Source organism: Cryptomeria japonica, chromosome 4 (genome assembly GCF_030272615.1).
Source record: "Cryptomeria japonica chromosome 4, Sugi_1.0, whole genome shotgun sequence".
Classification (NCBI taxonomy): Eukaryota; Viridiplantae; Streptophyta; class Pinopsida; order Cupressales; family Cupressaceae; genus Cryptomeria; species Cryptomeria japonica.
The window spans coordinates 250,621,046-250,637,671 of record NC_081408.1 but is presented as its reverse complement, the minus strand read 5'-3'; the positions used below and the strand labels follow the sequence as shown (position 1 = coordinate 250,637,671).

The window sequence follows — 16,626 nt, the reverse complement described above, 5'->3', positions numbered from 1 at the left end:
CTCAGAAGTTGCCCTCCTGAAATATGACTGAGACCTCGACAGGGTAGTGATGAGACATAGTTGATGGGAGTAATCTCATGCATTTTCTGCCCATAATATCACAATAAAAAAGATGCTTATTTATGTACATCTTGTCAAGTGTAGAATAGAGCCTTATTTGGTCTTTTTGCTTTTCAATAGTGGATCCAGTAAACTAAGATTTCTTTTACATTAGGACCAAAAAACAGTCAATTACCTTTGCATGATATGGTGTTACTGCTAACTTTATCTTCCTTTTGCTCTACCATATTGTAATGCCCTCTATTTATCCATGGAACTTTGGGCAGAGTAGTCTCGAGCCATCTCTAGAGTTCACTCTTCCTGTAGTTATTAGAAGCATACACATATGCAAAACCAAAACTCATATTATGTACTCCAATGATTACCTATATAGACTGGTTGTAGGGAGAGCAACCATATTCTTTGATATGGGGATATGTTGCAGGAAATTATTGAACAAAATTTCATGTATTTAATCTGAATAAAAGAGAGTTGACTTGAAAAAGAAATAGTTGTATAAAACCATAGAGGAAATTTGTAGGTCGAAAGCAAGATTTATCATGTTTTAGACCATTCAAATTTCAGATTACATGGGTTTTCATGGTGGGACTAAAGCTGAATATGGAGGAAAGATGATTCCTGGAGAACACAAGGAAAGTATTAATGGTGTTGCAGCTTTCTATGGATTCCCTTTTTGCCATTCAAAATTTGACGTAATGCAAAAGAAGATGGATAAAAAAGGAAGAGTACAACTTGAAGCATGATAGGAACATGAGAGCATTATTTGATGCATGAAATAATTCATGGATGGGTCCCGACTCCTGTGTGCTGGAGGTGTGTTACTTGAAATCACTATAAGGGAATAAATACTATGGCAATTGCCATGTTCCTATTTTTCCAAATAAGGGAAAAAAATATTCTCTATTTTTGAAAGAGTGAATAGAGCCAACAAAATAATTGTGAAGCCTTTCAACAGGTTGCATATGCAAAAGTAGAGATATGAAAGAAACCCATGTAGCCCTGAGGAGTGAGAGGTACAGTACTTGACTTCAAATATGTATAAACAAATCAGCAACGATAATGTTAGCAATTAACAGCAATTAACTGTTAACTATCATCCCAGAAATTCTAAAACTGTAAATCTGTATATTTAATCATCTAAAAATGATTGTTAGTGGCATAATCCTAATGAAAAGAACAACATAAAAATGCATGTTAAAGGCCAAGATGGTTGTCAAAGTCACTACCACATAACTAGTCAATCTCCACCACCAGTTTGTTTCCTGAAACAGCCGAAAGCCATGATTCTTCATTGTGAACCTTGTCCTCAATAAAAGGATAAGGGACTAACTGCATATGAAGATTATGAAGTGTTGCAACTGCATTAGGGTTTTTCCTAAAAACAAAGTTGCATGGACACGGATACTGATACGGATACGGCCATTTTTTAAGATCCCCATTATGGTTATGGCTGGATACGTCATTCATAAAAAAACACATACACATATATTTAACACAATTTTGTAAGTTATTCGAGGAGATTTTCATTACTTCGAAAGCAATATAGACACATAATTGCTACATAAATAACGATAAGTTGATTTAACATTTTACAATATGCAAAAATAGTAGAGAAATGGGTCACTCAAATAGAAAAACATTTCATTTGTCTTTCTCATTGGGTGTAGGTTTTGTTTATACCAATTTTTTTAAAAAAAAATGCATGAGTGAAGTTTTTTAAAATTAAATTTAGGAAGATTTTCGTCAAATTTTAAAAAAATCAAATCACATAGTATTTAGCATGGTTGAAAATCAAGTTTTTTTGGGCACATGTGGGTACAGTATTCAATGTGTATCCGGGCTGTATCGGATACATATTTGTTTCGTATACGGGAACGGATATGAGGATACGCGTGCCCAAGGAGGGACAAAGGAGTTTCCGGCTACTCTCCCTAAATATATCGTAAATACATCAATACTTTCGTTCAACAAAAATTGCAACATTTTTAGATAAATCAAGCCAGCAATCGATACATCAATAGTTTTGTTCAACAAAATTTACAACATCTGATTTGAGATCATCCAAGTCAGAAAAGGGCTACAGTGGTTGGGGTTCATTACCAAAAAGCTTTTTCCTTGCCTTCACTGTTTGTGGACAAATTGTTGGTTAGATTTTGGTGGTGTTTTTTTGAGGAAGGTCAAGATGCTTGACATGAGTACAACACAAGACTGGGTGGCCTAAGAAGGTGAAGGGTTGAACATGTATTCAGTAACACGATCTTCCATTGTAGCATGGTCGTCCATGGTAAGCTTCAATTTATCTCTAATATATTCCCTCACATCGAGTGAGTTTGTTTGCAGGGCTTCTCATCCAAACTTGTTTTTGAATTGGGTTACAACAAGGGCATATTTTAAAATGGAATTTCTGCTTCTAGTGCCAAAGGAGTTAGCAGAGAGTCATGGGAACAAGGGGGAGTGTGAACAACCACCAAATCTTTGGAATCCACACAAACACCAAGACTTTGCATGTCTTTCAATGCCTTCTGACCATTAGTAGTGGGGTTGGGGTAATAGGAGGCCACATATTTCTACAATTGGACCTCCAGGTTACATCTTTGCATATTCGTCATATGGTAGTAGGGCAAATATATTTAAGTTTAACAGAGGGATGATAGCCTCTTTTGGAATAGTGATTTACAACCTTTGTAATGGGCACTTGTTTTTTCTGAATTCTCATAATCACTACATAATTTTTTATCTGCCTTGGAAAAATGCTAGAGAAAAAAAAGCGAAATAGCTTTGAAACTATAACTGGTAAAGAGAGATCACAAAAATTCCAATAGGCATACAGAAATAGAGTAGTGCAAAGGATAAAAAACCTGAGGTATTTCATAAATGAGGCCACTAGTGGAAGAGGGATTTATAACCTTTAACAGGTGCTTTTTTTTCGGATTTCTTAGAACCACTAGACAATTTTTTATCTGCCATGGAGAAATACTAGAGCAAAAAGCAACAGAGCTTTGAAACTATAACTGGTAAAGAGATAGAACACAAAAATGCCAATAGACATACAGAAATAGAGTAGTGCAAAGGATCAAAAACACTAGGTCCTTCATCATTGATAAAAAATCATCATGAGACAAATAGTCCTTGTGATATCCTGGAAACCCTAATTGTCATGAATCTTTCCACAAGCTTGAGAAATACCTATTGATTTTTTTGGTAATTCAATGGTGCAAGTAGAGAAATTTTAGCAATTCTTTTTGGGACCTAGATTGTTTTGTTCATTTAATTTCTTTTCTAAGCCATTCATTGTTGTTACAGATTATGTCAAAGATGATGATGTTCCAGTACCTTGTCACTCTTCTTAGAATGGATTTTATTTCTCGCTGTCAAGTGTTTAAGTGTAAGCAGTGGATCTATTGTGCTCTACTACTACATTTGAATTTTGATTTTATCTCATTGATGACCAACAAACAGGCGAATTTAAGTGGCCTGTTTTTTATTGCAGCAAACCAGAAATGGCCCATTATACGAAACTCCTTCCTTAACCAGCTATTGGTAATGTGCATTTATTTTGACATTTTAGATAAAAATTGGGGAGAATTCTTTTTTCTTTGGCACATCATGGAATATTATGCAAGTGATTTCTTTCTTCTAGAAACATAAAAAATACAAGCAGCTTATGTCTGCTTTGGTATCATAACAAAGAAAACAGAATTCCAATCACATTCCAAGCGACTCTGATTCTTGTAGGGATCACAAAGAGCGAATTTCAAGAATCTAGTAAAAAATTTGATGCGTATTGTTGCTGCAACAACTAGAGAGGATTCGGCAATGGATCTTGACACTGAACATAATTCAGATTGTATCCCCCATAAGCCTTTACAGAAACCTGACCTGGCAGACACTGAGTTTAGACATACACTCTCCCAATCGGTAGAGACATTGCTTACACTGGTAAAGACTATTTTATTACTCTCTAAAAATCTTTTTTTCTAGACAGCCATAGTGAACTTAATGTTCTGGTTATATGTCATGAAAAACAGGTGATGGAACTAGACACACTTAAGAAAGAAGCAAATCAAAATAGGTGGACATCTCGATCAGATGGTTCTCGGTCAGTAACTTCTGTCATTGGATGCCAAGTGATTAATTACATTTGAACAACACTAGATTCGAGTGATAGAATGATTTCTAATATATAAATCTTAAATTTGGTAATGTCAAATGGTTTCTTGTTGTTTATTCACTTCTCTTTGTGTGATTTATATAGGACACCTGTTTTGGAGATTGTCATAGATGAATTATCTTACAACAAGGAACTTATTTCTCCGTATCTTCAGGTAATAATAATATATCCGGTAGTAATCATCAAAGTAATATTGTAATATTAGTTTATAATGGTCAATTAAGTCTTTAGGAATATTCTTTTATTCTTTTAATTGTTGATCTTATCCTCTACTTTCTTAGTTGTCAATCTTATTCTTTACGGATAGATCTTTTATATCTCTTATTTAAGGAGACTTGCTCTCCTTTGGTAATATTGAATATCTTTGTAATTATTTTATGTTTTTACTTTTTGTAATATGCTATTAAAGCCTAGGTGACACCTCGAGATCAGTGAAGCGTGAATTCTATGGATTGTTACAGTGATGAATTGCACGCACATGACATAGAAGAACATGTCAAAAGGAAGCTGTATGGATTTGTGCAAAGGGTTTTTCATCATTATTTCACAAAAATTGCAGGTCTATTTTTGCTGAAAATTGCGTGTTTATTTTGAGCAAAAATTTGTGGGTTTTCTCTATGAAAATCACACCATCATGCTAGGGTTTTTTGTCTAGAATCCCGATAGGTTTATTCAAAAAATCACGGACTTTTTTTGTAAGAAAAATGCAACCTTTTTTTTGTAACAAATTGCAACCATATTCTTTCAGATATCTTGCCATTTTGCAGAAGAATGGGTTAGTGTTGATAAAAATTGCGAGCAGTTTTTTGAGTTTGAGTATCATTTTTTGTGCATGATTTTAGCTCTGCGATAGGGTTTATAAGTCGATATTGGAAGATCTTTGGTGGCTGATCAATTTTTATCAGGTTTTTGATAAATTTTTGAATGATTTCTCATTAAAATCGTGGGTCTGTTGCACATTTTCAGAAGTTTTTGTGAACAGATAAGGTTTTAGTGGACTTTTTCTGATTTTGGTTAAAATTATGGTGATTGGCACCACCTACGGATTCTAGGTGATTTTCAGATCTTATTGTGCTAGTTTTTCCATTTTTGGCAAATTTTTGATAAAATTGTGGACACCTAGTGTTTAGTCGATGCTTCACTAGCAAGACTTACTACAACTAGAAATAGTGCATGCTCACGATTTTCGAGTACGAATGCCTCAATAATATTGTCTTCGAAATTGATTCTTGGCGAACAATTGCGGGTAAAGACCAAGACAAGTTTGATGAGCATAATTGAGAAGTTGTCATGCTGATCAAGTTATTATTAACAAATGAAATGCTTTTGGAGATTCCATCAAGAAAAACCTTTGTGGAGATGTGAAAGCACCTAGGAGATTTGCACGAGACGTCAAATAAAGGTAGGGGCTTCTTTCTTAAAAATATGCTTTTCTTCATCATAATGGATGAGATGTCGTTGTAGGAACATTTGATGAAGGTCAAGGACATTTATGATCAGTTGGCAGCTATTGGTTGCAATATGGAAGAAGATATGTTGGTAGTTATGTTGAAAAGCTTACCACAAACATATGAGCATTTCTTAGAAACACTCAATATCATATCTACCAGTGTTGACTTGAAGTTCGATGATTTATGCAGCACGCTCTTGTATTAGGATAGATGGAAGAAGTAGTTTGGTAGCAATAATGAAACATTGAGCAAGGAACAAGCCTTTGTAGCCAAGGACAAGGGCAAAGGAAAGTGGCCTTAGAAAAAAGGTCAAGGGAATTTTGATGGTACTTTGAAGAATCTGAAAAATTTCATGTCACTATTGTGGTAAATTTGGTCTTACGAAGAAGCACTGCAGGAAGTGGTAGGTTGAAAAGAAATCCAAGCGGGGAGGACCTCTACAAAAGGCCCATGTCGCAGAGCATTTAGAGTAGAATGAGTCAACCTTCTACACTTTCATAGCCAAACAATGAACGTATTAGTCAAAGTCTTCTACATGGTACATTGATTCTAGAGCGTCTTGACATTTCACTCACATGAAAGATTGGCTCATAGAGTACACGACTTACTCAAATTCAATGATCTTCAGTGGTGGTGTGAGTACATGATTCTTGGCAAAGGAAATGTCTAGTTATCTTTTGGAGGGAAAAATTTCATTTTCCTCAATGTGTACTATGTGTTGGGAATGGAGCTCAATTTTCTCACAGTGAGTCAGCTTATTTGCCATTGTTCGAATATGGATGTCATATTTAGCAAACACAAATGTTATATGGTTGATAAGGAATCCAAGCAAACCATTGTAGTTGGCATAGAAGATCATGAGTTGTATCAACTAGTAGATATTGGAGAAGTTCAGAAGTGTGCATTGGTAGCTAGGAGTGCATTAGATATTAGTACAATATGGCATCGGTGTAATGGGTACCTCAACTTATCTTGCCTCTCTTAGTTGGCTTAAGAGAATATGGTAGAAGGTTTACTTGAAATCCAATAGAAGACATAGGGTCTTTGTGGAGCTTGCCAAGTAGGGAAGCAACACAAAATTCGATTTTTAGGACAGGCTTGTAGAGCATGGAGAGTCCTTGAATTGGTACATGCAAAGTCTATGTGGATCAATGAATACGTCACTGGTCATTGGTGTCTGGTATTTTCTCTTGTTGATGATACTATTAGGAAAATGTGGGTGTTTTACTTAAAAACAAAATCAAAAGTGTTTAAAGGAATTCCAAAAGCTCAAAGCATTAGTAGAAAAAGAGTTTGGTTATTCAATAATCACTCTTAGGTCTAACAAAGGAGGTGAATTTTATTCAAACAATCAATGAATTTTGTGCTAAACATGATATTAGACGTCAATTCACAACACCTTGTATTCCACCACAAAATGTAGTTAAGAGAAGGGACCCTACAATTACAAAAATGACTTGGTTATGTCGGAACTCGGAAGACATGAATGTTCTTGAGAAGTATTGGGTTGAGGCAGTTTACATTGCAGCTTATCTTCTAAACAAGTCTCCAACACAAGTAGTGAATGAGAAGACCCTAGAGGAAGCTTGGTTTGGGAGGAAACCAAAGGTGATTCATCTTAAGGTTTTTGGTTCTATTGCATTTGTTTGGATTCCAAATGCAAAAGAACCAAGTTGGACTCAAAAAGTCAAAAGTTGATGCTTATAGGGTATAGTGATAATCACTATTTTCCATGGCGTTATATATATATATAAATTTATATATAATGCTTTATTGAAATTTATTATGCTATTTTACTACTATAGTCAAGATTTATTTACAAATGATATTGGTGTTATCAGTTATTGACATCTCTCTTTCCCTCCTATAGTTGATAATTGATAACAAAACTCAATAACTGATAACAACAATATCATTTGTAAATACATCTTGAGTGTAGTAGTAGAACAGCATGATAAATTTCAATAATGCATTGTAATAGCGGTCTCAAACATCAAAAAACCATGGTCTATCAATATCTAAAAGTGTATCCAGAAGTCTCAAACATAAAAAAACCATGGTCTATCAATATCTAAAAGTGTATCCAGAAGTCTCAAACATCAAAATACAATAGTCTATGAAACTAAGCCTCATTCGAGCTATCAATATGCAAAGAGTTAGAATCATCCGAGTCACTATCACTCTCTAGAAGAAGTGGATCATCTAATGGTAGCCTGACTAGTCCTAGTTGTTGGGTTAGTGTTTTGTTTGGTTTTAACTCTTTATGTCATTTTAGGGTTCCTTTATGGTTTAGAAGTCCTTGTGGCCCCCCACATAGACTAATGGAAACCGAGAAAATTAAAATAACCATTTTTGTTTTTGTTTTGGTAAGCTTGGAATCATTCCTAGCCATAGGAGACGGCTAACCGTTTTGGGGACGACGGGACACCAAGGGGATGTCCCCTTGCTGTATCGAGGATAGCGAAATGTCCCCAAATTGTTGGGGATGCTTCCTGGGTTTTTTGGTCAAGCGGAGATGGCAAGGGGTGTAATGTCCCCGATTTTGGCCTGGAATTGTTTGTGTTAGATTTTTGGAGAATAAGGAGAAATTATTTAATCTAATATTTTATAAGTTGTCTCACTATATTCATTTAAAAAAACATACATGAGATGACTTTATATTTTATTAAATTAATAAAGTGACTTAAGTATAAAATAAAAATAATTAAAAGTCACTTAAATAATAAAGTGTACCTACCCGAATCTTCTAGAAGGAATCTTATGATGGGTTATGAAAAGAATAAATAGAAGAGGGTAATTCATGGTTGGGCATCAGTTGTTTGTTATCTTCTCTTGTATTGTGGTTGTGGAGCCAAGGACTGTCCGCAAATTTGGTCTTGGGGAACGAAACCTCCCTTTGATCTGCATAACTGAGGGGTGAGAGATCCTCCGAAGGGTTGCCTTGAGAGTGAGGGACACTCAGTCCTTTATAGTTTATATTGAGCTAATTGAGTTTTGGCATCAGCTTTCATGGTTCATGATTTTTGGTAAGGACTTCAGCTCTTGGGCCAATAAGCATTTAGGATTATATCTACACATTGAGGAAGGCTAGGTGATTCTCTTGGGAGCACATTGGAGGTCAGTTTGAAGAGAGTTGCTGGTCATATTCAAGATCTGAAGTAAAAATCGAACTGCCTAACCCCTAACCACGATCTTGCTCATCTTTCTTCATTGAAGCTTCATATACCAAAATGAAAGACAGCGATATTAGTGGAGGACACTAGCGATTCTTTTTTGAGGCAATTTGGAGTGTTTGGAGGAGGATACAGTGGTGTTCCAGTCTGAAGCAAATTGTACCAGTCTGCCCCATCTTTCGATTTGCTCATATCTCCTTCATTTGGCATCTAACCTCATCAATAAGGTCAGCGCTAGGATTAAGGAGGAAGGGTGATCACTTTTGGGAAAGATTGAAGGTGGTTTGCAGCTGTTAACCATTAATTATCAGACCTACACAGCAGCAGCAGGGGCGATATGGCATGAGGCCAAAAGCGGACATTAGTGGCTTCAAAGGTCGAAGATATTGCTTGCTTCTTCAAACGCCTTATCCCAGGTTCATTTGCAAATAAAATTCATTGTAAATTTCGGTTTGATGTGCATAAGTTTATGATTGTCATTTGTCCTCAGAAGTCTGAGAATTAGTAATTGTTATCAGTCCATGTGCTTGATCTTTGTAATGTCATATTGAGCTATCATATGAATAAAAGGTTGAAGGAGGTTATGACTTCATCCTATATAATTATTTTCTGAGGTTGTATGTCGAATGACAGTTAGTAGTTGTGCATGTTTGAGAGCTACATTTGTCATGTTACACATCTAGGTTGCTGTCTAAGCATTTCATGATTATTATACTTTCATTTCAAGTCATTGGTGATTGTTCTTTCATGAAGAAGTAGTGTTTGATGTCCCTTATATCAATCTGAAACTAAGACCAGCAAACTGAGACCTTGTTAGCCAAGTGTTTGACAAAATATCTAGGCCAAAAAGATCAGAATTTTATATCAGATTTGGCAAGGGGCACTACAAGGGGACGTCCCCTTGTCCTTGAAATGACAAAGGATGGGGATACCGGGTTTTGGAGCAAGGGACACATCCCTGTGTAACATTGGATAATCATAAAGCATATAGGTTGATTGGTGTTGACATTGATTGCTTAACATTCAATAGGGATTTTGTAGTCGATGAAGAAGTTGGGATTTTTCAGCACTTTTCCAAGATCAAGATTAGGGGTTCAAGTGGTCAACTTACATTGGCTCCATCGAAAGGGGGGGATGATTTTGATCATGAATTTCATTCTAGGCATGTGGAATCTCTTAGGTAAGTACCAGTACTCAAGGATTTCCTTTAGGAGAACCCAGATCAGCATCTAGATGACATAGAACTAGGCAACCCAAGTCGTCATGGCCACACTGATTTGGATGGAGACATTTCTAAAAGAAACCAAAGTGGTGGAAAAAACTCGTTGCGGATATTTGGGATAATGAAATGATCGAGGGGAGATAATCTAGAGGCAAGAGAAAGGTCAGTTAACTTTTCTCTTATGGCTAACATTTAGGAAGTTAATGAACCTCAGGTGTTTAAGGAAGCAAAAGCTAAACATGAACGGGAAAAGGTCATGGAAACCTAACAACAAAGTCTTATGAAAAATAGATTTGGGTTCTTTCAAATCTTCCACCAAGGAAGAAACCCATTGGTTGCAAATGGGTTCACAATGTCAAGTACAAAGTTGATGGTACATAAACCACGTCTGATTGCAAAAGGTTTTCCGGAAAGAGAAGGTATTGAATATGAGGAGATCTTTGCTCCTATAGAAAAGATGAACATCATCTTTCTAGTTTTGGCCTTGGCAACACAATTTGGCTGGAAAATCTATCAAATGGGCGTTAAGAATCCCTTCCGCAGCGGTGACTTGGAGGAAGAAATGTACATTACTCAACTATAGGGTTTTGAAGTTGCAAGAAAGGAGCATCAGTTTTGTAGACTGATGAAAGTTCTATATGGCTCAATGTAGGCACCTAGGGCATGCTATATTAAGATTCATAGGTATTTGGTTCAGCAAGGATTCCTAAGAAGTCTTTCAAATCCAAATTTGTGTGTCAAAAGCATTGACAATGAGATCATTCTATTGGTCATTTATGAAGATTATATCATCATTACAGGTAGTGAGGCAGATTTGATTGAACAAATCAAATGTAATTTAAGCTAGGCTTTTGACATGATAGACTTAGGGCTACTACATTACTCCCTAGTTGTAAATTGGCAAACAAGTGGTGGTATTTTTCTTTCTCAATCTAAATATGCCAGGAGTTTGCTCGACAAGTTCAAAAAGATTGGAAAATCTTGTCTAGACCTATGGAGGAAGGGTTGTGTTGATGTGTTTTTTACGCACATGCGAACACAGAATAAAATACCTAAAAGTATCTTATCCTCTCTTGAACAAAATCTCTCAAATGCTGAAGATTAGCTTAAGGATCACTTGAGAAGACTCCAAGGTTCATGAATGTAGGGTCACTACGTGTGGATAAGCTTTGTTGGTTGATGTGATTATGCTAGAATCACAAGGGGACTTACATTGGAATGCCTGAATGCTTGATTCGCTAGAACTTAGATCATCTGATGTTATAATATGGTGATGCTTTTTGATCCTAAACTAGCTAGAGTTTGAAAAAATAGCAAAAGATGAGGGGTTGAGAGAGTCTATTCTAATCCTAAGAATGCAGGAAGATGAGCGAATGACTAGATGGAATCCTATTGAGCAAGGTCTCACCATCAACTTGAACAATTTGACACAAGCTCAGTGCAATCTTCTAAGGATATTTCAAAGATATTCAAATCAATACAATCAAACATTGATCACCATTCAAGTTAATGCATAAGCAATGAATGTAGAATGATTTGAAGTTAAGCTCATATCATTCCAGTTGACCACACAAGGCACGCTTACAATCAGTAAGAGGCTAGTGGTATGGACTAGGCAGATTCCACATGAATACATTCAACAAATTCCTCCATTCAATCTAACTTATATATCATCTAACATGAAGATCCAACAAGAAACCATGCACATTGTAAAGAAACAACACACCTCACCCTAACTTCAATGAAAATGGAGTTTATTTACAACTTAGGCAACAATTTCTGTCTTCTCCTCCTACTCTACTCTAATTACTATTCTTTTCTTCAAAACTATCTATTCTTCTATTGCTATTAACTATTGGCTAACTATTAACCTTTACAAATGAAGAGTCTGAGCTTTTATAGAGAGCTCATTTACAATGAATGGCTTGGATTGAATCTCCATCAATGGCCAAGATTTTACAATGAAACCCTAATTAGGGTTTGTTACAACAAACTCTTCTTAGCCAATGAGATAATTACATTCAAAGAACATGGACCAATAGATATTGAGGGTAGTTACATTGGAGTTTGTGCCTTCATATATGAGCTTGATTCATTGAACTTGGACGTGATGATGTGGACCCCTCAGATTGGTGGAAGGGATGACTGGGCTGCTACTTCAATCTTGCACTTTTAAACTTGATTTGATTCATCATCATGAAGGGATGTTGAGAGATATCTCTTGATACTCAACATTATTCAGTTGCTCAATGTGATGATGATGATGAGAAGCAAACTTTGATTAACTCTTCTGAAACTATCTGCTTCTTCAATCATGTTCGATGTAGGTCTTGTGATGACTTTGGTTGATCCTCCTTCGTTTTTTGACATACTTGATGAATGATGCAACTGGTTGAATGTAGCTCCTCATTGTATTGACTTCGATTCTTGGATTCCCGAAGGGAATTCAAGATTGTAAAACATCCTTCCATCATGTAGGTTATCCTTCCTTGATGGTCTAGTGCCTTGAGGTAGTTGGATGATTTCTCCTTTGCACTCTTGTGATCTCTCCATGTCAATGTGATAGAATGAGAACCTTGAAGATATCCCGCTCTATTGCTTGCAACTATTGAACATTTTGAGTCTTTCAACCTAACATTCTGAGTCTTCTTCATGTAATTGAGGTGGTGAGAGGCTTTAAACACCTTGAGATCTTCTCCTCCTTCATGTTCTTGTGTTTGTTGATGAAGCTTCTTGAAGAGGTTCTCCTTGTATCTTGCTTCATCTCCTGCAAAACAAGCAAGCAAGTATCAAGTACACTTGATATATAGGTTTAACAAGAACATAGAAAGAGAATTCGCCCTCCTGAGGCGACACTTGAAGTTGTTTTTGCGCTCTTTGGAGAGGAGTTCTTGAAGTCTATTCCACCCTTGATGTTCATTAAGTTGCTCTCGTTTTGCCTTTGAATTTACTTTCATTCTTGAAATTCGCTTTTGCAGCTCAGAACATGAAGTTCGCTTATCTTCTGTCCATTCATGAAGTTCACTCTTGCATTTTGAGTTTGTGAAATTCAATATGAAATTCGCTCATGCATGCTAATTCATGAAGTTGAGATTTGCTCATGTAGGTTTGAGCATGAAGCTGAGATTCGCTTATGTATGTTTGAAGATGAAGATTGCTCTAGATGGTGTGAACGTGAAGCTTGTTTCAATCAATTCACTCCAATCTTCTAAGTCATGAAGTTCACCTTTGTAGAAATTTGCTCCAAATCCTCAACTCTTGAAGTTCGCTCCAAACCTTGAACTCATGAAGTTCGCTCCAAATCTTTCAAACATGCAGTTCACCCAAATTATGAATTCATGAAGTTCACCATCATAGGGAATTCGCTCCATTTTCTCAAAGCATGAAATTGGCTCCAATCTCTAACCCATGAAGTGCATTTATGCTTCTCAATACACTTGAATTCGCTCTTCTACCTTTGATCATGAATTTCGCTCTATTTCCCTTACTCATGAAGTGCATTTTGTATAAAGTCCGCTCCATTTCGTTGATTCATGAAGTTCATTTGTAAAGTTTGCTCCAAAAGGTGAAGTTGTGAAGTTCGCTCCAAAAAGGCTAAGTCATGAAGTTCGTTCCAAGATGCTAAGTCATGAAGTAGGAAATTCCCTCCAAAATGCAAAGTCATGAAGTTCCTTCGAGACTTGCAACTCATGAAGTAGGAGATTTCGCTCCAATTGCTGAACTCATGAAGTAAGAAATTTCACTTCAATTTGTTGACTCACGAAGTGCATTTGGAATTGAATCGATTCAAGGCAATTGCTATCAAACATCCGTCATTTCTCCTTCAACTTCGCTCATGTGGACTTACTTATGTATGCTCATTAATGAGATTCGCTCCAAAAGGTGAAGCCATGAAGTCGCTCCAAGAGGTGAAGTCATGAAGTTCGCTCCAAGGGGGCAAGTCATGAAGTTTTCTCCAACATGGCAAGTCATGAAGTAGGAAATTCGCTCCAATTTGTCAACTCATGGAGTAGGAAATTCGCTCCAAAATGTAAAGTCATGAAGTTTGCTCTAGACTTGCAACTCATGAAGTATGAAATTCGCTCCAAAATGCAAAGTCATGAAGTTCACTCCAAATGTTGAACTCATGAAGTCGGGAATTTGCTCCAAATGCTGAACTTATGAAGTAGGAAATTCGCTCCAATTTGTCAACTCATGAAGTCGCTCCAAATCTCCGACTCGTGAAGTTGCTCTAAATTTCCAAGTCATGAAGTGCGCTCATCTGTGGTGATTTGTGAAGTGCTGAAGTGTGCTCATATCCTCCAATTTGTGAAATACGCTCTTCTGTTTCAGTTTGTGAAGTGCGCTCTCATTGGCCCGACTCATTCAAAATCATCCCCTCTTAGGCATCAAATTAGCTTCAAGTAAAATGCATCTATTTAGCTGCCTTGTATCATGTCTTGGGTGCATTCGCTCATCTCCTTTTAATCACGAATTTCGTTCCAAACTCACAACTCATGAAGTTGCTCTTGATCATAAACTCATGAAGTCGCTTCAATTTTCAAACTCGTGAAGTTCACCTTTACATAAAATTCGCTCCAATTTGTTGATTCATGAAGTATGAACCTCGCTCCATTTTCTTGATTCATGAAGTATGAAGCTCGCTTCATTTTCTTGACTTGTGCAATTCGCTTCAAACTTCCTTAACATGAAGCTCGCTCTAAATTGTTGACTCATGAAGTGCGCTCTAAATCCTCAACACATGAAGTCGCTATTATCAGCCATCACATGAAGTAGCCTTGAGCATGAAGTGGATTTCAAACTTGAAGAAATTTGTTGTTAGTAAACATGATGCACTCGCTTGTTCTTCTTCATCATTCCATGAGCTTCCCTTTGCTTTTGTTTCAAACTCCGACTCTGTTTAAGGTGGGGAATCTCCTGCAGTCAGCTCTGTAAGTGCATAGTAATGGTCTGATCCACCCTCTTCATGTGATCGAATCTTGATATTGTCCCTTTCCCAAATGTGGATATTGGTGTGAGTCCTCCTTGAATTTGATTTGCCTTGGAGTGTAGTCTTTGAACTTCCTAATGAAATCATCTCTTTATCAGCTTTCGGTCCCCTTATCAAAACCTGAAAGACACATAATGAATCAAGAATCCTGCAAATAAAACAATCTTACACACCCCTAATGCATCATTAATTGTGCTTTCAAATATCAATTCAAATCTGGGAAATAACAATCTACTGATGGAATTAGTCCTTGAAATCAGTTCTGATCTGAATTTTGATCCTCAAATTTGTAGCTCTGCCTCTCTGTCTGCTGCAATTCGCTGTCTTTAGATTGCAGAGCAGATCGTATCAATTGCTTTGATTAATGCCTTGGAATGAGGATGGATGTCCTCTTATATAGACGGTGGATGTTGAAGGGTCTGTTTTACTCTATCTTCATTAAAGTGACACATCTTCATTCAGAGGCCAGCTCCTTATTTTTTGTTGCCACACCTTGCAGGGACTGATGAGGTGGATACTTTATCTTTTAAAATTCCTAAAAAAACCTTTTCTTTCATTCAAAATTTCTGGTGGGGCCCATGCAATATCAAAGACAAAAAAACATTTTTCATTCTCAGCCAGTGGTTAGTGGGTCCCAGCAAGAGTCCTTAAGACAAATCTATTTAATTCTCCATTTTGGAGTGTGTGGGGTCCAGCATATAATGTGATACGGTGGAGAGAAATAAGAGGGGGGAGTGGTAGGAAATGTTAAGGGTAGCTGCTACGTGGAGAAAGAGGGGGAATGGGATGTTGGAGGAAAGGGGGACATAAGGGATATAAATGATGGTAGTAGGAGATACGTGGGGTTAGGAGGTATAATAGGTAGTGGATGGAGTTAAGGGAGGTCGGGAGTAAAATATAATGGGAGGTATAAGGGGGTAATGAAAGGGTAGAGGGGGTGAGGCGGTAGTTAAGGGAAAAGGTAGGAAATGGAAGGTGGGTTAGGTTAGGATAGGGGTAGGGGTAAAGTGGTAGGTAAGGGAAAGAGTAGGATAAGGGAAGTAGAAGGGTAAGGGGGTGTGAGATGGAGGTTAGAGGATGTAGGTGTGAGGTTATAGGTGAAGGGTAGGGAGGTGAATGAGGTGAAAGGGGTAATGGAGGTAAAGGTAAAGCTAGTGGAAGGGGTAGGTTAAGGATGTGGGATGGAAGTTAGGAAATATAAGGTAGTGTTGACGTGTATTTTGTACACAACCAAACACATAATAAAATACCCAAATGGTACCTTATCCTCTCTTGAGTAAAGTCTCTGAATGATGAAGATATCGCGAAAAGGATCAATCAGGGTGACTTCAAGGTTCTTTGTTGTAGGATCTCTACGTGTGGATAAGCACCAGTGGTCGTTGTGAATGCTGTTTCTTCAAGGGGCCTTACGTATTCTCGATCTGCAGGAACAGGATTTTCCTAAAAGCTAACAGGTTCTCAAAAAATAGCAAAAGATAGAGTTTCAAGAGATGGATACTAATCTAATCCTAAGAATAACTCAATGTAGGCTAGACTTGGTAAGATTCTACCAATTTCAG

General features: G+C 37.0%; 1 protein-coding gene across 7 annotated transcripts in view; it reads left to right on the top strand.

Moving 5' to 3' along the window:
* The window catches only part of LOC131065538 (negative regulator of systemic acquired resistance SNI1), a 175,869-nt gene that overhangs the window by 80,314 nt on the left and 78,929 nt on the right, over window positions 1-16,626 (top strand). For 4 of the 7 annotated variants that reach the window (XM_058000064.2, XM_058000062.2, XM_058000060.2 and 1 more), the window contains exons 8-12: window positions 3,364-3,445; window positions 3,551-3,600; window positions 3,796-3,999; window positions 4,089-4,159; window positions 4,316-4,385. In XM_058000064.2, coding sequence (XP_057856047.2) covers window positions 3,364-3,445; window positions 3,551-3,600; window positions 3,796-3,999; window positions 4,089-4,159; window positions 4,316-4,385 — 477 coding nt within the window. Of the gene's footprint in view, window positions 1-3,363; window positions 3,446-3,519; window positions 3,601-3,795; window positions 4,000-4,088; window positions 4,160-4,315; window positions 4,386-16,626 lie in introns of all 7 variants that reach the window. The other 3 variants (XM_059219776.1, XM_058000065.2, XM_058000063.2) reach the window with 2 other exon arrangements.